General features: G+C 43.4%; 1 protein-coding gene and 1 long non-coding RNA gene across 7 annotated transcripts in view; one reads left to right on the forward strand and one right to left on the reverse strand.

The window, feature by feature from the left end:
• wdfy4 (WDFY family member 4) overlaps positions 1-24,608 on the forward strand; it is a 142,274-nt gene that overhangs the window by 17,072 nt on the left and 100,594 nt on the right. For all 6 annotated transcript variants that reach the window (XM_061910252.1, XM_061910250.1, XM_061910254.1 and 3 more), the window contains exons 6-25: positions 610-729; positions 805-994; positions 5,401-5,590; positions 7,228-7,388; positions 8,252-8,484; positions 8,971-9,110; positions 11,536-11,666; positions 11,823-11,924; positions 14,281-14,471; positions 15,218-15,924; positions 16,004-16,094; positions 17,224-17,438; positions 17,515-17,591; positions 17,859-18,087; positions 19,481-19,557; positions 19,635-19,853; positions 23,560-23,738; positions 23,816-24,047; positions 24,158-24,309; positions 24,381-24,492. In XM_061910252.1, coding sequence (XP_061766236.1) covers positions 610-729; positions 805-994; positions 5,401-5,590; positions 7,228-7,388; positions 8,252-8,484; positions 8,971-9,110; positions 11,536-11,666; positions 11,823-11,924; positions 14,281-14,471; positions 15,218-15,924; positions 16,004-16,094; positions 17,224-17,438; positions 17,515-17,591; positions 17,859-18,087; positions 19,481-19,557; positions 19,635-19,853; positions 23,560-23,738; positions 23,816-24,047; positions 24,158-24,309; positions 24,381-24,492 — 3,748 coding nt within the window. The remainder of the gene's footprint in view (positions 1-609; positions 730-804; positions 995-5,400; positions 5,591-7,227; positions 7,389-8,251; positions 8,485-8,970; positions 9,111-11,535; positions 11,667-11,822; positions 11,925-14,280; positions 14,472-15,217; positions 15,925-16,003; positions 16,095-17,223; positions 17,439-17,514; positions 17,592-17,858; positions 18,088-19,480; positions 19,558-19,634; positions 19,854-23,559; positions 23,739-23,815; positions 24,048-24,157; positions 24,310-24,380; positions 24,493-24,608) is intronic.
• LOC133558994 (uncharacterized) lies at positions 22,567-24,037 on the reverse strand. Its single transcript, XR_009808074.1, has 2 exons — positions 23,954-24,037; positions 22,567-23,730 (listed from the first exon to the last, which is right to left on the reverse strand). It is a non-coding gene; the product is annotated as an uncharacterized LOC133558994 (long non-coding RNA).

Consider the following 24,608-nt stretch of genomic DNA (forward strand, 5'->3'; position numbering starts at 1 on the left):
AGTACAGGCGTAATGTGATCAAACTTTCTTGTTCTTGTCAAAAGTCTAGCAGCCGCATTTTGTACCAACTGTAATCTTTTAATGCTAGACATGGGGAGACCCGAAAATAATACGTTACAGTAGTCGAGGCGAGACGTAACAAACGCATGGATAATGATCTCAGCGTCTTTAGTGGACAGAATGGAGCGAATTTTAGCGATATTACGGAGATGAAAGAAGGCCGTTTTCGTAACGCTTTTAATGTGTGACTCAAAGGAGAGAGTTGGGTCGAAGATAATACCCAGATTCTTTACCGTGTCGCCTTGTTTAATTGTTTGGTTGTCAAATGTTAGAGTTGTATTATTAAATAAAGTCCGCTACAACGCGAGACGTCACAAACACGCGTCATCATTCCGCGACGTTTACAACAATAAACTCTGCGGGAAATGTAAAATTGTAATTTAGTAAACTAAAAAGGCCATATTGGCATGTGTTGCAATGTTAATATTTCATCATTGATATATAAACTATCAGACTGCATGGTCGGTAGTAGTGGGTTTCAGTAGGCCTTTAAAGGTATAATCCATAACCAGTGAACTACATTTAGTTCCACTTTATTTGTGTTTGTAGGACATACTGTCATGTATAAATCCAGGACTTCCTGCCGCCCTTGTGAAATGTTTGTATCTTCTCGTGTGCATGCCAGCAAAGGAGAACATAAAAGAGAGCTTTCAAGAGCTACTGACACAGGTGAAAATTACCTGACTCTTCCCCTTGATGTCAATGCACTTTTTGACTTTATAAGACTCTGGGTTTTTTTTTTAGGTTCTCCTCCAACTTTGCAGACAACCAGTCAATGTGGAGCGGCTGGTAGAGACACAGGAGCTTCAGTGCCTCATCATTGGGCTCACGACGCTTTGGGACCAGACCAGCGTCCTTTGGAGGCGTCAGGCCTCCCGCGTCCTCAAGGCGGTCTCTGCAGTGGCTACGAGTAACACGACTCCTAACCTGCTTGGTGAGCGCAAAACTTCATCTTTACACGTTGATTTAATTGCGGAAGAAAATGCATTTGTTGCAGTAATCAAAAGTACAAGAGCATATGATCGCACATTTCAGAGAGGCAAATAAGCTCAAATTTGTTACAGATAAGTCACTTTGCTTCAATAGCACTATGTTTATCTTTTTTGGTGCTAAAAATGTCCTTATTTCCATCCATCCATTTTCTACCGCTTATTCCCTTTCGGGGTCGCGGGGGGCGCTGGCGCCTATCTCAGCTACAATCGGGCGGAAGGCGGGGTACACCCTGGACAAGTCGCCACCTCATGGCTGGGCCAACACAGATAGACAGACAACATTCACACTCACATTCACACACTAGGGCCAATTTAGTGTTGCCAATCAACCTATCCCCAGGTGCATGTCTTTGGAAGTGGGAGGAAGCCGGAGTTCCCGGAGGGAACCCACGCATTCACGGGGAGAACATGCAAACTCCACACAGAAAGATCCCAAGCCTGGATTTGAACCCAGGACTGCAGGACCTTCGTATTGTGAGGCAGATGCACTAACCCCTCTCCCACCGTGAAGCCCATGTCCTTATTTTTCAAATTTATTAGAAAAATCTTTATAACGTTAGCATCCTGTTTTAATAGAAACAACTGAAATAGACTTACTATATATGTTCCTATATTGACCCAAAACAAGAACTGTTTATTAGATTGACTTCTTTCCCAAAGGTTTGTTAGTTTTGGGCGCAGCTTACACTTGTGAGATACCGTTTCTGGTACAAGTTATACTTTATTATACTACACAGGAGGCGAAAAATATTCAAAACACCTCTGGGCTTGATGTCGTGCTAGTTTATTGCCTCTTTCAGGGATTAGTTTGCATATTTTGAAGAACCAGTGTCCTCTACAGCAGTGGTCCCCAACCGGGCCGCAGAATAATTTTTTATTAATTTTTATTTAAAAAAAATAAATAAACAAAAAAAATATTTTATTATTTTTTTTAATTTATTAATCAATCAATCAATCAATCAATGTTTACTTATATAGCCCTAAATCACTAGTGTCTCAAAGGGCTGCACAAACCACCACGACATCCTCGGTAGGCCCACATAAGGGCAAGGAAAACTCACACCCAGTGGGACGTCGGTGACAATGATGACTATGAGAACCTTGGAGAGGAGGAAAGCAATGGATGTCGAGCGGGTCTAACATGATACTGTGAAAGTTCAATCCACAATGGATCCAACACAGTCGCGAGAGTCCAGTCCAAAGCGGATCCAACACAGCAGCGAGAGTCCCGTTCACAGCGGAGCCAGCAGGAAACCATCCCAAGCGGAGGCGGATCAGCAGCGCAGAGATGTCCCCAGCCGATACACAGGCAAGCAGTACATGGCCACCGGATCGGACCGGACCCCCTCCACAAGGGAGAGTGGGACATAGAAGAAAAAGAAAAGAAACAGCAGATCAACTGGTCTAAAAAGGGAGTCTATTTAAAGGCTAGAGTATACAAATGAGTTTTAAGGTGAGACTTAAATGCTTCTACTGAGGTGGCATCTCGAACTGTTACCGGGAGGGCATTCCAGAGTACTGGAGCCCGAACGGAAAACGCTCTATAGCCCGCAGACTTTTTTTGGGCTTTGGGAATCACTAACAAGCCGAGTCCTTTGAACGCAGATTTCTTGCCGGGACATATGGTACAATACAATCGGCAAGATAGGATGGAGCTAGACCGTGTAGTATTTTATTAAATCAACATAAAAAACACAATATACACTTACAATTAGTGCACCAACCACAAAAAACTCCCTTTTTCATGACAAAAACGTCCCTTTTTCATGCCAAAGGAAAAAAAAAAAAAAAAAGAGGACCCCCCCCCCCCGGGCCGCGGGAAAATTTATTAAGCGTTGACCGGTCCGCAGATACAAAAAGGTTGGGGACCACTGGTCTACAGTGGACATTTGATTTTGTACGATTAATTTTGTCAGTTTCAGGAGCATTCTGCTGTTTGTAAAGGTTTTCTGGAAAAACTCTAATCAAAAATCATATATACTATAATGTTTTTAAGAATCTTCTGCAAAACTGTGAGTTCTTCACAAGTTTTTTTTAACTGAGATAATGGGCTTTCAGTTGAATAGCCCGAAGGATTAATGTGACAGGTCTCCAGCCGTCGGTAGCATGGACCATCGATCCATGATGCATGGTAGCAGGTTTGACTCTCGTTTATTATTTCAACAAATAAGTTTTCATTCCGGTCGGTCGCACCAATTTCTAGCGCGACCTCTCTTCCTGCTCGTCTCGGCGCACATTTTGGTGGCTGTTGGCTTAGTCTTCCACGGGGGCTCAACTCTCTTCTGGTCGCTATCGTCTTCGTCGTCTGTGGTTTCTTCTCCTACTTCTGCCACGATGCTGTGTTGGATCCGCTTTGGACTGGACTCTCGCGACTGTGTTGGATCCATCTTTCACAGTATCATGTTTTCATATGTTCTCATAGTCATCAGTATCATCAGTATCACAGTATCATGTTCTCATAGTCATCATTGTCACCGACGTCCCACTGGGTCATTATTGTCACCGATGTCCCACTGGGTGTGAGTTTTCCTTGCCCTTATGTGGGCCTACCGAGGATGTCGTAGTGGTTTGTGCAGCCCTTTGAGACACTAGTGATTTAGGGCTATATAAGTAAACATTGATTGATTGATTGATTGATTGCTCCTCCTTCTCCCCTTTTAAACTGCAGTAGAAGATGCAGAGATGGAGAGCAGGTGTGTCGTTTACGCACCTGACTCCGATGGCTGCAGCGTCGCTCCAAGCATGCCCCGCCTCTATGCTCCGCCTCCTGGCCGCCATCTTGGGCAGGACCGTTGTTTGTCCTATCCTGCTGTCGGCTCGTCGGCTTCGTCCCTCCACATTGATCTTTTAACTTTTTGACTGCTTTTTATCTAACACATTGTTCTTACGGTAATTTGTATTAGCTTTTTCAATAATTATTTTACTTTGGTTTAAAATGTTATATTTTAGTCTGTCCTTTGCTTATATTTATCTGTGGTGTACAGCCCTTTGTTCTTCAACTGTGGATGTTTTTAAAGGGCTTTTTAAATAAAGTTGGTATGGTATGAAAAAGACAGGTCCAAAATCACCTTATGGAAAAAAAAATGTAACTGCCGAAAAGGAGAGGACTATAAGGGGGGCCTTGAGGAACACTTCAGTTATGTAAATCACAAGTTTGGAACCCATTATTCTTTGTTTGTTAGAAAGGTTAAAATGCCAATGCAATAATCTGCCAATATGCCTTTTTACAACAGGAACACTCTAGTGTTTTTAGGAATTTGCTGCAAAAATGTTTGTCTCCCAAGTGTTGAATTGAACTCGACGGCCGATATGGTGTCATTCTCGGGCCGGATTTGGCCCCGAGGGCCACTAGGAGAAGAGCCCTGGTCTAAGTCTTACAACAGCTATTGTGTTGGATTACACATACTTCTGCAGTAATACCTGATGATAATATAAGTTATACTCATATCAGTTAATTCACTGTAAAGCGCTTTCATTGTTTATAAAAGCAAATCCAATCAATTATTATTAATACCTCAAATATGTACTTCATAGGGCTGCGAATATTTGAGTGTCCCACAATTTGATTCAATGTCGATTCTTGGGGTCACGATTCGATTCAAAATCGATTTTTTTTTTTCAATTAAATACGATTCTCGATTCAAAACCTTTTTTTTCCCCGATTTAAAAGCATTCTCTATTCATTCGATACATAGGATTTCAGCAGGATCTACCCCAGTCTGCTGACATGCAAGCAGAGTAGTAGATTGTTGTAAAAAGCTTATATAAATGTAAAGGACAATGTTTTATCAACTGATTGCAATAATGTACATTTTTTTAAACTATTAAACAAACCAAAAATATGACTTATTTGATCTTTGTGAAAACATTGGACACAGTGTGTTGTCAAGCTTATGAGATGCCATGCAAGTGTAAGCCACTCTGACACTATTGTTCCTTTTTTTTTTTTTTTTTATAAATGTTTAATGATAATGTCAATGAGGGATTTGTAATCACTTCTATGCTGAAATTATAACTAATATTGATACTGTTGTTAATAATATTCATTTTTGTTTCACTACTTTTGGTTTGTTCTGTGTCGTGTTTATTGCAGTTCTGAGTGTTGCTGGGTCAGGTTTGGTTTTGGAATAGGATTGCATTGTTATGGTATTGCTGTGTATTGTTTTGTTGGATTGATAAAAAAAAAAAAATTAAAAAAAATCGATTTTAAAAAAATGAGAATCGATTCTGAATCGCACAACGTGAGAATCGCGATTCAAATTCGAATCGATTTTTTTCCCACACCCCTTGTACTTTAATAGTGTAGATTTGTTTTGGGTATCAAATAATTGATGTGTCCTCTCTTTAGGAAAGAACTGCATTCGCATCTGCATCCAGAATCTCTCCCGGATCAGTACTGACGTGGCGGGTCCGCTTTTAGCTGAGGTGGCCACAGCTGTGTTTAGCTTTGTTCGAGACACATATCCTCTCAATCCAGCCCTCTTCACCGAGTTTGACTCCCACAATGGCTACAAGGCACTCGAAAACATTCTCCAACGGTGAGCAGATAAGAACAACAACCACATTGTAGGACGGGCGATTCAATAATTACTCTTTATTTCCATCTTGGAATTATGTTATGTGAGACACCAATGATATACAGGACTGTATCAGAAAATTAGAATATTTTAATAAAGTCCTTTTATTTTCTGTAATGCAACTAAAAACGTGAAAATGTCATACATTATGGATTCATTACACATCAACTGAAATATTGCAAGCCTTTAATTATTTTAATATTGCTGATTATGGCATACAGCTTAAGAAAACTCAAAAATCCGATCTCAAAAAATGTGAATATTTCCTCAGACCAAGTAAAAAAAAAGATTTATAACAGCAAAACAAAATCAAACATTTGAAAATGTCAACTAATGCACTCAGTACTTGGTTGGGAATCCTTTTGCACGGATTACTGCATCAGTGCGGCGTGGCATGGAGGCAATCGGCCTGTGGCATTGCTGAGGTGTTTTTGATGCCCAGGATGCTTCAATAGTGGCCTTCAGCTCATTTGCATTATTGGTTCTGGTGTCTTTTAGCTTCTTCTTCACAATACCCCACAAGTTATCTATGGGGTTTAGGTCAGGAGAGTTGGCAGGCCAATGGAGGACAGTAATGCCATGGTCAGTACACCAGTTACTTACTGCTGGTTTTGGCACTGTGAGCAGGTGCCAGACCATGCTGGAAAATTAAATCATCATCTCCATAGAGCTTTACAACAGATGGAAGCATGTACACAGCTGCATTGACTCTGGACTTGATGAAACACAGTGGACCAAAACCAGCAGCTGACATGGCTCCCCAAAACCATTGCTGACTGAGGGAACTTCCGTTGTCTAGAGTTCAGGAGTGGCTTGACCATGGGAATACGGTTATTGAAGCTGTATCTGTTGAAAAGCTCTTTGGAGATGATGATTTCATTTTCCAGCATGATCTGGCACCTGTCCACAGTGCCAAAACCAGCTGTAACTGGTGTACTGACCATGGCATTACTGTCCTCCATTGGCCTGCCAACTCCCCTGACCTGAACCTCATAGAGAATGTGTGGGTTATAGTGAAGAAGAAGCTGAAAGACACCAGGCCCAATAATACAAATGAGCTAAAGGCCGATATTGAAGCATCCTGGGCATCCATAACACCTCAGCAATGCCACAGGCCGATTGCCTCCATGCAGTGCTGTATTGATGCAGTAATCCGTGCAAAAGGATTCCCAACCAAGTACTGAGTGCATTAATTGACATTTTCAAATTTTTGATTTTGTTTTGCTGTTATAAATCTTTTTTTTTTTTCTTGGTTTGAGGAAATATTCAAATTTTTTGAGATATGATTTTTGAGTTTTCTTAAGCTGTATGCCATAATCAGCAATATTAAAATAATAAAAGGCTTGCAATATTTCAGTTGATGTGTAATGAATCCAGAATGTATGACATTTTCATGTTTTTAGTTGCATTACAGAAAATAAAGGACTTTATCACAATATTCCAATTTTCTGAGACAGTCCCGTATACTCATGAATGTGGAATAACTTGGTCTTATAATACAATCCCATGAAGTTGAACAGTGATTTTGCCATTCATTACAAGGAGTTGTTCTATTAATACTGTTGATATCTTTTTAATGGCTGCTGATGCCATTAAAGTTGTGAAGGCGGCGTACCAGAGGATCAGTTCCAGTCTGTGGAGGAGCTTTTGGCGCTCATTGCCTCGATCACCCTACTCGGGAAAACGGAGCTCAAAGTGGCTGTTTGCGTCAGTCACCCCCAACCTCCGGGCTTCAGATTTGAGGCTCCGCTCAATAAAGGTACGGTTCAACTTAACAACTTATCTACAGCTGACCTCTAATAGTGTCTTCATTGAACTCATATGCTCAGAGCTCATCATTCCATTTGTGTGACTTCCGAATGGGTGGCTGCTCAATTTGCCCACTGTACCCCACTGTGGCGTTCAGCGTCCCTCCGCTTAACAGGAAGCTGAGGTGATTATGTCTGGGATGATGAAGTGGCGGCTTTCCCTGTAACAATATTAAGATGCCCCACATCTATTCACCACTGGCCTACTGCAAGCGGCCATCTATCATGGATGCACACACCCATAGATTTAACACTCAGAAATGTGACATCCATAACAAACGCACACCGAGCAGCCATCCATCACATCAAAGAGAAGCTCTCGTTCCATCAAAGAGCTCATGGAGTCTTGCATTGATCTTATTTAAGTTGGCTGATGCAATTGAACTTAAGCGTGAACATGAATCCTATTACTAAGCAGCTACTGTATATTTACTCACAACAAACATGCGGTGTGTTTGTTGCATTAATCTAATACCTTCCATGTGAACTTTTTGACAAGGTGGCAAACAAACGACATCAAGGCACATTATTCTATGCTACCTTTGCATTCAAATGTGCGCCATTGTTCGTTTTCTATCTATCTATGTACATGCAACTCGATTTGTTTACAATGTTCAGCGTGTGTTTGATGTTATACTGTAGGCTCTGTGACTCTAATAATAATTGACCTTGCCAAAGAAACTTTTACTGAAGGCTTCTGACTGTGTTACCCTTGGTCTCATTGAAATAAATAGAACATTGTGATAAATACAATACGTCCTGAATCACCAGGACCACTTCTCATTAGTTGATGCACTACTGCTTTTTTCTCCAGGTTCTTCAGTAAAGAACCTACCTGCCTTACAACTTCTGCAGACCTCTTTGCTGCGTTGCCAGGACCCTCTCCTGTGCTGCCAGATTCTGAGAACCCTTCAGATTATTTGGGAGAGGGACAAAGCTAATTTTTTCCTTTCGGAGTGGACTGTGCAGACCATGGCCCAACTGGCTGCGTGTGTCTGGCGCAAACCAGACGCGGTCCAAGCAATGTTCTTTTCAATGCTAGAGATGGTGAGTTGGAACTACCGTATTTCTTTGAATTGCCGCATGGCATATAGTATGCGCCTGCCTTGAATTACTGCCGGGTCAAACTCGCTTCCCAAAATAATTAGCGCATGCTTAGTATTACCGCCTGGTCAAACTCGTGACGTCACGAGTGACACTTCCCCTGTCATCCTTTTCAAAATGGAGGAGGCTGATTTCAATACCGGTAATTTGAAATCGCATAAAGAGAAGAAGATTAAGAGCTACTCAGTAGGATTTAAGGTCCAAGCTTACATCACACTTAAATTTTTACTGCATACCTTTGGTAAGTGCCGGAGTGAGAAGAGGTTTTAAAATAATTAGCGCATGCTTACTTTTACCGCATGCCTTTGGTAAGCGCAGGAGTGAGAAGAGGTTTTAAATTAATTAGCGCCCCGGCAGCAATTCAAGGAATTACGGTATTTTTTATTTTACTGTGTTGTACTTGTGATTCTGATGCTGGGTGTTCTGCAGGTCATATTCAAGCTAAACTACATCCCCCATGAGGCATTGCGGGTAGTACTGGGCATCTTAAAGCAGAGCTGGTCGGGGGCACTGGCTGGAGGAGAAGAAGGGGCGGAGTTTGGAGTGGCAACACTTAAAAGCTTTCACAGGTGAGCAGTTTTATTGACCTCTTGGTTGATGTACACTTTACAAACGTTATTATTCATCATTGTAACATTTGGTTCACATGCACTGATAGTATTGTTTCAAGAACAATAACGCTCAGTTTTGTTGGACACTCTTCAAAAGGCATGCATTTAACAACAGGTTTACACTATAGTTGTGAGTTGCAATAATGTATTTTGGGTACCTTTTATCATTACACAGCTGAAAACGTGCAGGAAAGTGTTTGCTCTGTTCAAAACATGCAATACATTAAAAAGTAATGTAAATATGTTTCTTATACTTACATAAATGTTAGAAATCTTCAAAGGATGATTGTGTTAGTTATAAACAACGGATAACTTACAGTATATTTACATTTCTATGCTAGTTTGTAATAAACCATGGTAGTAAGTATTGTAGTAATTTTTAAACTGTTATTCATAACGTTGCTTTTTATGATGGAAAAAGTTTGAATCTGGAAATAATAAATTCACTATTTCCTATCAGAGAATTCGTTTTGAAATCACAACACCTTTGACGTCACCCAACATTGCCAATAAGTTGTTACATACAAACCCCGTTTCCATATGAGTTGGGAAATTGTGTTGGATGTAAATATAAACGGAATACAATGATTTGCAAATAATTTTCAACACATTTTCAATTGAATGCACTACAAAGACAACATATTTGATGTTCAAACTCATGAACTTAATTTTTTTTTTTAAATAATAATTAACTTCGAATTTCATGGGTGCAACACGTGCCAAAGTAGTTGGGAAAGGGAATGTTCACCACTGTGTTACATCACCTTTTCTTTTAACAACACTCAATAAATGTTTGGGAACTGAGGAAACTAGTTTTTGAAGCTTTAAAAGTGGAATTCTTTCCCATTCTTGTTTTATGTAGAGCTTCAGTCGTTCAACAGTCCGGGGTCTCCGCTGTCGTATTTTACGCTTCATAATGCGCCACACATTTTCGATGAGGGACATGTCTGGACTACAGGCGGGCCAGGAAAGTACCCGCACTATTTTACTACGAAGCTACGCTGTTGTAACACGTGGCTTGGTATTGTTTTGCTGAAATAAGCAGGGGCGTCCATGATAACGTTGCTTGGATGACAACATATGTTGCTCCAAAACCTGTATGGACCATTCAGCATTTATGGTGGCTTCACAAATGTGTAAGTTACCCATACCTTGGGCACTAATACACCCCCATACCATCACAGATGCTGGCTTTTGAACTTTGCGCCTATAACAATCCGGATAGTTATTTTCCTCTTTGTTCCGGAGGACACTACGTCCACAGTTTCCAAATATAATTTGAAATGTGGACTCGTCAGACCACAGAACACTTTACCACTTTGCATCAGTCCATCTTAGATGAGCTCAGGCCCAGCGAAGCCGGCAGCGTTCCTGGGAGTTGTTGACAAATGGCTTTCGCTTTGCATAGTAGCGTTTTAACTTGCACTTACAGATGAAGCGACCAACTGTAGTTACTGACAGTGGTTTTATGAAGTGTTCCTGAGCCCATGTGGTGATATCTTTTACACACTGATGTCGTTTTTTGATGCAGTACCGCCTGAGGGGTCGAAGGTCAGTAATATCATCACTTACGTGCAGTGATTTCTCCAGATTATCTGAACCTTTTGATGATTTTACGGACCCTAGATGGTCAAATCCCTAAATTCCTTGCAATAGCTCTTTGAGAAATGTTGTTCTAAAACTGTTCGACAATTTGCTTACCAATTGGTGACCCTCACCCCATCCTTGTTTGTTAATTACTTAGCATTTCATGGAAACTGCTTTTATATCCAATAATGGCTGTTCCCAATTAGTCTGCACACCTGTGGGATGTTCCAAATAAGTGTTTGATGAGCATTCCTCAACTTTATCAGTATTTATTGCCACCTTTCCCAACTTTTTTGTCACGTGTTGCTGGCATCAAATTCTAAAGTTAATGATTATTTGCACACAAAAAAAATGTTTATCAGTTTTAACTTCAAATATGTTGTCTTTGTAGCATATTCAACTGAATATGGGTTGAAAATGGGGACGGCGTGGCGCAGTGGTAGAGTGGCCGTGCGCAACCCGAGGCTCCCTGGTTCAATCCCCACCTAGTACCAACCTCGTCACGTCCGTTGTGTCCTGAGCAAGACCCTTCACCCTTGCTCCTGATGGGTGCTGGTTAGCGCCTTGCATGGCAGCTCCCTCCATCAGTGTGTGAATGGGTAAATGTGGAAGTAGTGTCAAAGCGCTTTGGGTACCTTGAAGTTAGAAAAGCGCTATACAAGTACAACCCATTTATTTATTTCTTTAAATGATTTGCAAATCATTGTATTCCGTTTATATTTACATCTAACACAATTCCCCAACTCATATGGACACGGGGTTTGTAAATTATTCTCCTTTTCGCACGCTTGTGTAGGATGACCGTGCACAGCGGTATGCTAGCAGAGGTGCTAAGCGACTGGGGCCTCCTGGAGATGCTGCTGGTGGAACTTCGCAGGAGAGCCAAGATCATCCGGAAAGCCGGCGTTGTCTCCACCGCTCAATTAGGTAGGAGACAAAGTGTGTGACTCAGCCTCATAAGTGAACTCCATAACTACCATTACAGAGTGGCATTGAGCTACATGGACTACTTGTGTCCGTCACAGTGAGTCACATTTAACAAGACATGTATTGACTCTGAGGCATTGGTCTTGTGTTTCTTAGACGCACAGCAGCCGCCATGTGTGGAGGACAGCGACAAGTTACTCACCGCTTGTATGCTTCAACTTGTGTCTACCCTCACTCTGCGGTCAATTAAGAACACAGGTACAATAGTGGGGGCCCTCAGGGAGATTTTAGGGTGTGTTCGTTCACTTTTGTCTAAAAGCGCCAAATTTGGCACAGGTGTAGCTGAGGGCATACTTTAATGATTTGGCCAGGGCGCCCACGCCTATGACCTTTGGGGTCGTCACAGGGTCACCACCTGAACACGCTTTTGGCTCTAAATTAGAACCAGATGAGCTACAAATCGGTGCGGCGTCTTCAGTAATGCGGACGTTGTACCGATCTGTTGTGGTGAAGAAGGAGCTGAGCCGGAAGGCAAAGCTCTCAATTTACCGGTCGATCTACGTTCCCATCCTCACCTATGGTCATGAGCTTTGGGTCATGACCGAAAGGATAAGATCACGGGTACAAGCGGCCGAAATGAGTTTCCTCCGCCGTGTGGCGGGGCTCTCCCTTAGAGATAGGGTGAGAAGCTCTGTCATCCGGGAGGAACTCAAAGTAAAGCCGCTGCTCCTCCACAGCGAGAGGAGCCAGATGAGGTGGTTCGGGCATCTGGTCAGGATGCCACCCGAACGCCTCCCTAGGGAGGTGTTTAGGGCACGTCCAACCGGTAGGAGGCCACGGGGAAGACCCAGGACACGTTGGGAAGACTATGTCTCCCGGCTGGCCTGGGAACGCCTCGGGATCCCCCGGGAAGAGCTAGACGAAGTGGCTGGGGAGAGGGAAGTCTGGGCTTCCCTGCTTAGGCTGTTGCCCCCGCGACCCGACCTCGGATAAGCGGAAGAAGATGGATGGATGGATGGATGAGCTACAAATCCAAACTCGGTGTCTATTTCATGTTTTTGACAATTAGAAATATGAAGGAAATATCATCTTTATGATTGGATGTGTCTGGACACCTAATTAGCATATGATGTAAAAATTAGGTGTACCTTAACTTTTGATACTTTTTGGCAAACTATTTTTGAGCATCAGAAACATACTGGAATGATCAGATTCATGATCATTCATTTATTACAGCACTTGTCGGCATAGCTCGGTTGGTAGAGTGGCCGTGTTAGCAACTTGAGGGTTGCAGGTTCGATTCCCGCTTGTGCCATCCTAGTTACTGCTGTTGTGTCCTTGGGCAAGACACTTTACCCACCTGCTCCCAGTGCCACCCACACTGGTTTAAATGTAACTTAGATATTGGGTGTCACTATGTAAAGCGCTTTGAGTCACTTGAGAAAAGCGCTATATAAATATAATTCACTTCACTTTAATTTCCATATGTCATGTGTTTGTGATAGGCTTCACGGTGGAAGAGGGGTTAGTGTGTCTGCCTCACAATACGAAGGTCCTGCAGTCCTGGGTTCAAATCCAGGCTCGGGATCTTTCTGTGTGGAGTTTGCATGTTCTCCCCGTGAATGCGTGGGTTCCCTCCGGGTACTCCGGCTTCCTCCCACTTCCAAAGACATGCACCTGGGGATAGGTTGATTGGCAACACTAAATGGTCCCTAGTGTGTGAATGTGAGTGTGAATGTTGTCTGTCTATCTGTGTTGGCCCTGCGATGAGGTGGCGACTTGTCCAGGGTGTACCCCGCCTTCCGCCCGATTGTAGCTGAGATAGGGGCCAGCGACCCCAAAAGGGAATAAGCGGTAGAAAATGGATGGATGGAATAGCTTGGACATTAAATCCTACTGAATAGCTCTTAATTGTCTTCCCTTTATGCGATTTTAAATGATTGAAATCAGCCTCCTCCATTTTGAAAATGATGACAGGTGAAGTGTCACTCGTGACGTGACGAGTTTGACCCGGTGGAAATTCTAGGCATATGCTAATTATTTGGGCTTCACGGTGGGAGAGGGGTTAGTGCGTCTGCCTCACAATACGAAGTTCCTGCAGTCCTGGGTTCAAATCCAGGCTCGGGATCTTTCTGTGTGGAGTTTGCATGTTCTCCCCATGAATGCGTGGGTTCTCTCCGGGTACTCCGGCTTCCTCCCACTTCCAAAGACATGCACCTGGGGATAGGTTGATTGGCAACACTAAAATTGGCCCTAGTGTGTGAATGTGAGTGTGAATGTTGTCTATCTGTGTTGGCCCCTGTGATGAGGTGGCGACTTGTCCAGGGTGCACACCGCCTTCCGCCCGATTGTAGCTGAGATAGGCGCCAGCGCCCCCCGCGATCCCAAAAGGGAATAAGCGGTAAAAATGGATGGATAGATGCTAATTATTTTGCGAAACAAGATTGACCCGGCGGAAATTCTAGACATGCGCTAATAAAAATAATATTTTGCGAAACGAGTTTGACCCGGCAGTAATTCTAGGCAGGCGCATACTATATACCCGGCAGCAATTCAAGGAAATATGGTATTTTAAATATAAACATATCAAATCAAATCTATTCTAATTCTGCAGTTTCTGTCCGAGAACTTGGAATGGTCCCATACATAAAGATCTTCCTGGACGAAGATCAGTATCGGGCTCCCACTCTGAGCATTTTGGAGCATCTCGCCGAGCTGAACCCAGAGGAGTTCATGAGCACCGCCGTAGGAGCGCTGTGCTCCTCTACTCAACATGAACTGGCTCTGAAGCGAGACCTTCTCCAGGTACTGTGCCCACACATGCCGACACGCCCATCCTTACGGGGATTTCCGCCTGTTGTCCTCCTCCCACACATCAAAACATAACAAATTGTAATGCACTTAAAATATAATTAGCAAACAAATTTATTTTCTTTACATGTGGGACGCTGATTAGATTCGAGACAAAGCAGATTGATTTGCTAAAGCAGGTTTAGCTGTTAACCCAGAACTGGATTTGATTAGGCGAGCAGCATTGTGCCGAGCCGCTATCCGATCGGTGAATGGGTTCGAAATGCGATTAGGCTTAACGAGGTTACACACCTACTGTATGTGTCCATTTTTTTTTTATAGATGGCAATGAGAGGCGCTCTTACTTGCAGATCAGGTGTATATCGCCCGTGTGTGTTGTTTGTGCTAACGCGGTTAAAGCAGGTGGCAATCAGATTGGGTCTGACCCGGGTTGCCAAGTGTTGAGAGCCATTGTGATTACTCCGGTTTCACTTAATCACATTTACCCCTGCGTTGTGCCTCACACTTTACCTACCTGATGGATTAGCTCTCCAAATTGAATAAAGCTAATGCGATTTGCTTGACCTCCCAAAACTATTTACCAGAAATGATTTATGATATATCTATATGTTTCATCTATTTTTCATCACCCGGTTTTAATTGACTTCAGCACGTTTCAAAAGCTGAAAGCTTTGTGTAGAAATGTACTCTGAGGTTAATGTATAATACCTGCATTTTATGTCAAATTGTCTTTTTCACAGTCCGTGCTAAAGGTGCTGCAGAGCCCAAATAGCTGGGACGCTTTCCGACGGGCCGGCGGCTTCACGGGAATTCTCTCACTCGTGCTCGACATGGAAGGCGCTCTTGCCGACCCTCCTCGGGGGGAAGCGTGGCAGTCCGTCGGACGTCGACCCCTCCTCGACCTCGTGCTTCTCGCCCTCCACATATTAGCCTGCGCCGTTCATCTTCACGTGGTGAATGCACACTTTTTTCAGACCGGCGGCTTTTACGAAAGGCTGGCTGAGGCTCTCCTCCAGCTGGGCTGCTTCCACGCTGAAAGCTCAGAGAGGAGCAGGTGGGAGGCAGAGGCAAGATGCTTTGTCAAGACCGCGGAAGACCACCAGCCTCTTGGAAAAAGCTTCCATCAGTTTGTTGAGCTGGCAGAAGAGGTCCCTGCAGGTCCCTCCTCCCCATCTGTCCACCTCCCAGTCACTCTTCGGAATTGTATTAGGCTCCTTTCCTATCTTGACTACTTTGCTACAGGCCAGTGCTCCCCTCTGGACTTCAACTTTGGCTTAGAACCTGAGAATGGGTGTGACCGGGACCGAAAGGAAATAAACAGCTCAACAGCATCGGCATCACCTTCTGTCCATACGGGGCCTGTCCAGCCACCTTTGGAGGACATGCAAGGGAAATATAAATCAACAGGAACCAGCACATCCACAGTCCGCTCCAATTCCCAGTCGAGGTGCTCATTTATCCTCACATGTTGAAACAGGCCTAAAAGGAAGCGCTACAAAACATTAACAATATTTTCTGGCATTTAGGTTCACTTGTGAGCATGTCACACTTCACCCTGGAGCTATTCGAATCATCATGACTCTCCTCCCATCAGTCTTTACTCCTGAGGACACGCAGGTATATTTTTGTATTTGGGGCGGTATAGCTCGGTTGGTAGAGTGGCCGTGCCAGTAATGCGGACGTTGTATCGATCCGTTGTGGTGAAGAAGGAGCTGAGCCGGAAGGCAAAGCTCTCAATTTACCGGTCGATCTACGTTCCCATCCTCACCTATGGTCATGAGCTTTAGGTCATGACCGAAAGGATAAGATCACGGGTACAAGCGGCCGAAATGAGTTTCCTCCGCCGTGTGGCGGGGCTCTCCCTTAGAGATAGGGTTGAGAAGCTCTGCCATCCAGGGGGAACTCAAAGTAAAGCCGCTGCTCCTTCACATCGAGATGAGCCAGATGAGGTGGTTCGGGCATCTGGTCAGGATGCCACCCGAACGCCTCCCTAGGGATGTGTTTAGGGCACGTCCAGCTGGTAGGAGGCCACGGGGAAGACCCAGGACACGTTGGGAAGACTATGTCTCCCGGCTGGCCTGGGAACGCCTCGGGATCCCCCGGGAAGAGCTAGACGAAGTGGCTGGAGATAGGGAAGTCTGGGCTTCCCTGCTTAGGCTGCTGCCCCCGCGACCCGACCTCGGATAAGCGGAAGATGATGGATGGATGGATGGATATATATTTTTTATTTTATTTTATTTTTTTAATTATTTGTAAAAAAAAAACAATATATTTATATATAGGGCTTCACGGTGGAAGAGGGGTTGGTGCGTCTGCCTCACAAAACGAAGGTCCTGCAGTCCTGGGTTCAATCCCAGGCTCGGGATCTTTCTGTGTGGAGTTTGCATGTTGTCCCCGTGAAAGCGTGGGTTCCCTACGGGTACTCCGGCTTCCTCCCACTTCCAAAGACATGCACCTGGGGATAGGTTGATTGGCAACACTAAATTGGCCCTAGTGTGTGAATGTGAGTGTGAATGTTGTCTGTCTATCTGTGTTGGCCCTGCGATGAGGTGGCGACTTGTCCAGGGTGTACCCCGCCTTCCGCCCGATTGTAGCTGAGATAGGCGCCAGCACCCCCCGCAACCCCAAAAGGGAATAAGCGGTAGAAAATGGATGGATGGATATATATATATATGTATATATATATTGTTTGACATCATCTCACGAGTACTTTCAAGGTTTGACCCAATTCCTCTCCTTCGCTCAGCTTTCAACAGAGGTCCAGCTCGCCGTGGCGAATCACGTTCAGGCGGCGGCCAAGTCGGAGCGAAACCGTCAGATGATGTGCGAAGGAGGGCTCCTCTCCACGGTCCTGATTCACTGCCGCACCATGCTGCTGGATCCTAATCACCCCTTGCATCTGACCGTTACAAGAATCTTGGAGAAGCTCTCCTCCCAGGCCATCACACCTTCAGACTTCAGGTTAGATATGCTTCATCCAAAATAATATTTATTTTAACAGGATCTTTATTCTTATTAAGTTTGTTTCCTTTTTCAGAAAGTTTCTATGTTTAGGAGACCCTCTGTGCTTGGCAGACAAGGCGAAAGTGTCACCTAAACCAGGAGAAGTAGCTGGTACTGTATATGTTACTTTGTGGCAATGACACTCTCTTTGTTTTATAGTACATTAAAGGCCCCAATATGCTATTTTTTAACAATTCTCGATAAATCTCAGAAAACTGCTAAATTCTTAAATAAACCACATTTTAGTTGTGCTTTTATCAACGCGCATATCCAGTGTCTGTTGGGATCGTCTACATTCTACAAGCACCCGTTTTGAGTCATCTTTACATTCAATTCGCGGTTTCAATCACCACATTTTGCTGGTGTTGCTTCCCCCAGATCTCGGCACAAAAGCAGACACTGTTGCAGGGTCCACAGCGCGAGCAATAAAGCGGGCCTCCAGCCTGTTAGAGTCGTCGACCTGCAGCGAATTGCCAGCCGGTCCCACTATCACTGCCCACCAGATCATCAGTCTGGTGTCCATGACGTCACCGCGGACATTTCGGCCTCATCGAATCTCCGCCACACCTGCATTTGTAGAGTTTGACATGAGTGAGAATGGCTATGGGTGAGTCACTAAGGTTGTATTGCTTAAATTGGTGATGGTTAGCGCTAGATCAGGGGTCACCAACGCGGTGCCCGCGGGCACCAGGTAGCCCGTAAGGACCAGATGAGTCGTCCGCTGGCCTGTTCTAAAAATAGCTCAAGGAGCAGCACTTACCAGTGAGCTGCCTCTATTTTTCAAATGTTATTTATTTACTAGCAAGCTGGTCTCGCTTCTCTCAACATTTTTAATTCTAAGAGAAACAAAACTCAAATAGAATTTGAAAATCCAACAAAATATTTTAAAGACTTGGTCCATCCATCCATCCATTTCCTACCGCTTATTCCCTTTTGGGGTCGCTGGCACCTATCTTCACTTGTTTAAATAAATTCTTTTATTTTTTTACTTTGCTTCTTTCAGAAAGACAATTTTAGAGAAAAAATACAACCTTAAAAATGATTTTAGGATTTTTAAACACATATACCTTTTTACCTATTAAAGTCCTCCTTCTTTCCAATTTAAATCAATGTTCAAGTAATTTTTTTTATTTTTTTTATTTTAAAGAATAATAAATACATTTTAATTTAATTCTTCATTTTAGCTTCTGTTTTTTCGACAAAGAATATTTGTTAAATATTTTTTCAAACTTATTATGATTAAAATAAAAAAAATAATTTTCTGGCAAATCTAAAAAAATCTGTAGAATCAAATATACATCTTATTTCAAAGTCTTTTGAATTTATTTAAAAAATTTTGTTCTGGAAAATCTAGAAGAAATACTGATTTGTCTTTGTTAGAAATATAGAACTTGGTCCAATTTGTTATATATTCTAACAAAGTGCAGATTGGATTTTAACCTATTTGAAACATGTCATCAAAATTCTAAAATTAGTCTTAATCAGGAAAAATTACTAATGATGTTCCATAAATTCTTTTTTAAATTTTTTCATAAAGATTCGAATTAGCTAGTTTTTCCTCTTCTTTTTTTCCAGTTGAATTTTGAATTTTAAAGAGTCGAAATTAAAATAAGTTATGTTTCAAACTTAATTTTTCATTTTTTTTCCTGTTTTCTCCTCTTTTAAATTGTGCAATTAAGTGTTTTTTTCATCATTTATTCTCTACAAAAAACCTTGCGTAAAAGGATAAAAAATGTACGACGGAATGACAGACAGAAATACCCATTTTTTTATGTATAAATAGATTTATTTATTAAAGGTAAATTTAGCAAATTGGCTATTTCTGGCAATTTATTTAAGTGTGTATCAAACTGGTAGCCCTTCGCATTAATCAGTAACCAGGAAGTAGCTCTTGGTTTCAAAAAGGTTGGTGACCCCTTTGCTAGATAAATGTATTCAAATGTCACATACTGCAGTGCCGGTGCTGTACACTAAAAAAATGATGTCTTTGTGCTTTACAGTTGCCTATTTCTGCCCTCTCTGGCAACAGTGAAGGGAGTGACAGCCGATTCCATCTCAACAGGTGGAATAGGAGGAGGTGAGAGTCTAAATATTAAACAGGTGTAATGTCTTTATGAATAAATCTAATGTCTCGTGTCTCTTTCATTTTATTAGACTGCCGGGGTTTCCCTCCCACTGCCGGTCTCTCCTTTTCCTGCTGGTTCCAGATCAATAGGTTTAGTTCAGCATGTGATTCACACCCAATCCGACTCCTGACGATTGTTCGCCACATGTCACGGACGGAGCAACAGTACATCTGCTTGTCTGTCTCTTTCTCGGCCTTTGATGGCTGTCTGGTCCTGTCCACTGAGGAGGAAACCTTCACTTACTTTGGTAAGATATATTAGGATGTGGTCTATTCAAAGTAGGTTCAGCGTCTACAATACACATGACACTTTCTCATAAAAGTAAACCCTTTTACATTTTACTGACCCTTTTATTGTATTTTAAAGTCTTCTGAAGGGACAAGTGTCATATAAGATTATATAAAACAGCAATATTCACATGAAACTTTGATATACGTTAGACTACAAACCCCGTTTCCATACGAGTTGGGAAATTGTGTTAGATGTAGATATAAACGGAATTTGCAAATCATTTTCAACCCATATTCAGTTGAATATGCAACAAAGACAACATATTTGATGTTCAAACTGATAAAACTTTTTTTATTTTGCAAATCATTAACTTTAGAATTTGATGCCAGCAACACGTGACAAAGAAGTTGGGAAAGGTGGCAATAAATACTGATAAAGTTAAAGAATGCTCATCATACACGTATTTGGAACATCCCACAGGTGTGCAGGCTAATTGGGAACAGGTGGGTGCCATGATTGGGGATAAAAGCAGCTTCCATGAAATGTTAAGTAATTCACAAACAAGGATGGGGTGAGGGTCACCACTTTGTAAGCAAATTGTCGAACCGTTTTAGAACAACATTTCTCAACGAGCTATTGCAAGGAATTTAGGGATTTTACCATCTACGGTCCGTAAAATCATCAAAAGGTTCAGAGAATCTGGAGTAATCACTGCACGTAAGCGATGATATTACGGACCTTTGATCCCTCAGGCGGTACTGCATCAAAAACCGACATCAGTGTGTAAAGGATATCACCACATGGGCTCAGGAACACTTCATAAAATTCCACCATAGCAGGTGATCGAGGGCGTGAAGGAGGTGATGTTGCCAGGACGAAGAACAGAAACAGACTGGCTTTGCCCCAATCCTATTTGCGCTTTACCTTCTCCCCCTTGGTTCTATTTTTAGGTATTGCAATTCATTTTTATGCCGATGATTGCCAGATCTATTTTCCCATGGCACAAAACAACACAGTTCAACGTCTCATTGACTGCCTGCACGACATCAAAGCCTGGCTTTCAGCTAACTTCCCGAGTCTAAATGAAGACAAAACAGAAGTTATGTTGTTCGGTCCAAGTCGCTCTCCCGCCCCCAACGTTGACCTCGGCACTCTGACCCCGTATCTCAGCGACTGTGTCAAAAACCTGGGGGTAGAGTTCCACTCAGATTTTAAATTCGAAAAACAGATCAGCAGCGTCGTTCAAAAAAGCTTCTATCAATTACGCCAAATAGCGAAAGTGAAACCGCTTCTGTCAGGAGATGATCTCGAGAAATTAATTCACGCCTTTATCTCGAATCGTTTAGACTACTACAATGTAGGCATTAGCCAGGCCTCCCTCGCCCGCCTGTAGCTCGTTCAGAACTCTGCTGCTCGTCTGGCTCCCTGTGCGTTATCGAATCAATTTTAAACTCCTTCTATTTGCTTTTAAATGTCTAAACAAATTCGCGCCAACATATCTCTCCGACCTCCTTCAGCCTTACTCCCCCACTCCATCCCTAAGATCAGCCGATCAGCTGCTACTGACGGTCCCTGACACAAGGCTGAAGCTTAGAGGCGACAGAGCTTTCGCTGCTGCTGCTCCCAAGCTCTGGAACGACCTACCTCTGAGTGTTAGACAAGCCTCCTCTCTTCCTGTTTTTAAATCTCTCTTAAAAACATACTTTTATTCCTTGGCTTTTAACACTAAGTGATATCCATCCTGCAATGGCGCCCCATTATACACCTGCTGTGAACCTGTTTTTATGTTTTATTTGTTTATTTTTTGTCATGTTCTGTTTGTGTTGTACCGATCCGTTGTGGTAAAGAAGGAGCTGAGCCGGAAGGCAAAGCTCTCAATTTACCGGTCGATCTACGTTCCCATCCTCACCTATGGTCATGAGCTTTGGGTCATGACCGAAAGGATAAGATCACGGGTACAAGCGGCCGAAATGAGTTTCCTCCGCCGTGTGGCGGGGCTCTCCCTTAGAGATAGGGTGAGAAGCTCTGCCATCCGGGAGGAACTCAAAGTAAAGCCGCTGCTCCTTCACATCGAGAGGAGCCAGATGAGGTGGTTCGGGCATCTGGTCAGGATGCCACCCGAACGCCTCCCTAGGGTGGTGTTTAGGGCACGTCCAACCGGTAGGAGGCCACGGGGAAGACCCAGGACACGTTGGGAAGACTATGTCTCCCGGCTGGCCTGGGAACGCCTCGGGATCCCCCGGGAAGAGCTAGACGAAGTGGCTGGGGAGAGGGAAGTCTGGGTTTCCCTGCTTAGGTTGTTGCCCCCGCGACCTGACCTTGGATAAGCGGAAGATGATGGATGGATGGATGGATGTTTGTGTTGTGTTGTTTGCTCGGTCCTCGTATTATCTTTTAACCTGTCCATTGTACAGCACTTTGGCTACCCCTGTGGTAAATTTTAAATGTGCTTTATAAATAAAGTTGATTTGATTTTAATTGATTTGGCTTAAAAAGCAGTGACATGATCATTGAAAACAGGTGAGCGAGGGCCAAAACGTGAGACAGGTGCGTGACAGGTGAAAACTAATGAGTAGTCATGGTAACAAAAACAAACCAGGAAAGGGCAAAACAGGAACCGAGTGTCCAAAAAACAAAACCGAACATGACCAAAATAAAACATGATCCATGTGTGTGAACTCCTTTTTGTGAAGTGAATTATATTTATATAGCGCTTTTCTCTATCAATCATCAATCAATCAATGTTTATTTATATAGCCCCAAATCACAAATGTCTCAAAGGACTGCACAAATCATTAAGACTACAACATCCTCGGAAGAACCCACAAAAGGGCAAGGAAAACTCACACCCAGTGGGCAGGGAGAATTCACATCCAGTGGGACGCCAGTGACAATGCTGACTATGAGAAACCTTGGAGAGGACCTCAGATGTGGGCAACCCCCCCCCTCTAGGGGACCGAAAGCAATGGATGTCGAGCGGGTCTAACATGATACTGTGAAAGTTCAATCCATAGTGGCTCCAAGACAGCAGCGAGAGTCCCGTCCACAGGAAACCATCTCAAGCGGATCAGCAGCGTAGAGATGTCCCCAACCGATACAGGCGAGCGGTCCATCCTGGGTCCCGACGAGCGGTCCATCCTGGGTCTCGACTCTGGACAGCCAGTACTTCATCCATGGTCATCGGACCGGACCCCCTCCACAAGGGAGGGGGGGACATAGGAGAAAGAAAAGAAGCGGCAGATCAACTGGTCTAAAAAGGAGGTCTATTTAAAGGCTAGAGTATACAGATGAGTTTTAAGGTGAGACTTAAATGCTTCTACGCGTTGAAACTCTAGTGACTCAAAGCGCTTTACATAGTGAAACCCAATATCTAAGTTACATTTAAACCAGTGTGGGTGGCACTGGGAGCAGGTGGGTAAAGTGTCTTGCCCAAGGACACAACGGCAGTGACTAGGATGGCGGAAGCGGGAATCGAACTTGCAACCCTCAAGTTGCTGGCACAGCCACTCTACCAACCGAGCTATACCGCCCAATTCCAGCCAATCTATAATATGCTACAAGCTGTACACTGGTTACTTTAAAGTGTATACACTTTTCATTTGTATAGTATTGTCCCAGAGAAAATATACTGCAACAAAAATGGTTGCGAAAATGTGAACAGTGTGCTTGTCCTGTAATATGACCCACGTTTACTATGGACTTACTATGACTTTTATTTACAGATATGATGGAGCCAGAAGTGGGCACCCCAACCTCTTTGCCCACCTCACTGAGGTTCCGTTGTTCCAGCTTGCTTGTTCCAGGTCAGTGGCACCATCTTGTTGTGGTCATGGCAAAAGACGTGAAAAAAAGCTGCACGGCTTCCGCCTACTTCAACGGCAAAGCTGTAGGGACTGGAAAGGTATGGCGGGAAAGGAGAGAGATTAAAGCGCTGAAATAAAACAGAATACAGCTTCATGTGTTTGTGTTCTTATTCAGATGAGATACATCCAGCCATTCCCCGGCAAGTATGTCTACATGGACCCCACGGCTGTGATTGACGTGTACGGACTGATCGGAACACCCGCTCTTTGGAAGGAACATGCTGCTCTTGTGTGGAGGGTCGGAACTTCCTACCTTTTTGAGACGGCTTTAAGCCCGGAGGTTGTGAAAGTCATGTACTCTCAAGGCACTTCTTACTTGGGCAACTTTCTAGCTCTGTGCGACAAAGGCAGGTCCTATGATGTTGTAATTCAACCTGAAAAGTGTTTTTTGTTTTTTTTTGGTGTGTGTGATTTACCTGGATATAGCCTGAATAGTCATTCCATCATTTCTTCCCAGATCACAATCCGGAAGTCGAGTCTATCCCTCTTCAGCTGGTTCCTGAGGAGAGGATCACATTTGGCATCAACCCAGCAGTTTCCACATTAACGACTGTTGTGCAGATCCGAGAGAAATACAATGAAGTTGACTGCAGACTGATTGCTAAAGAGGTTCGTTCAGCTGGAACGCTCTTTCAACGCTATTTGTGGATGTGTTTACGAGTCGTCTTGTCTATTTCCAGCTGGGGATAACTTCTCGAGACCAGTCCACTCCAGTGTTCCTGGCTCACAACATTAGTCAGCACTTAAGTGGGACAGCCCGCACAATCGGAGCAGCCCTGGTCGGACATTATGGTCAGTTTTATATGTGATTTATTTTACTGAAATATATCCTGTCTTTATATTGTCTAAACACATTGCCTTGGAGTTGGCTCTCTTGGTTGCTTTGTTGGGTCTGCTCCTGTTTCTGG

The sequence above is a fragment of the Nerophis ophidion genome, linkage group LG09 (assembly GCF_033978795.1).
Source record: "Nerophis ophidion isolate RoL-2023_Sa linkage group LG09, RoL_Noph_v1.0, whole genome shotgun sequence".
NCBI lineage: Eukaryota > Metazoa > Chordata > Actinopteri > Syngnathiformes > Syngnathidae > Nerophis > Nerophis ophidion.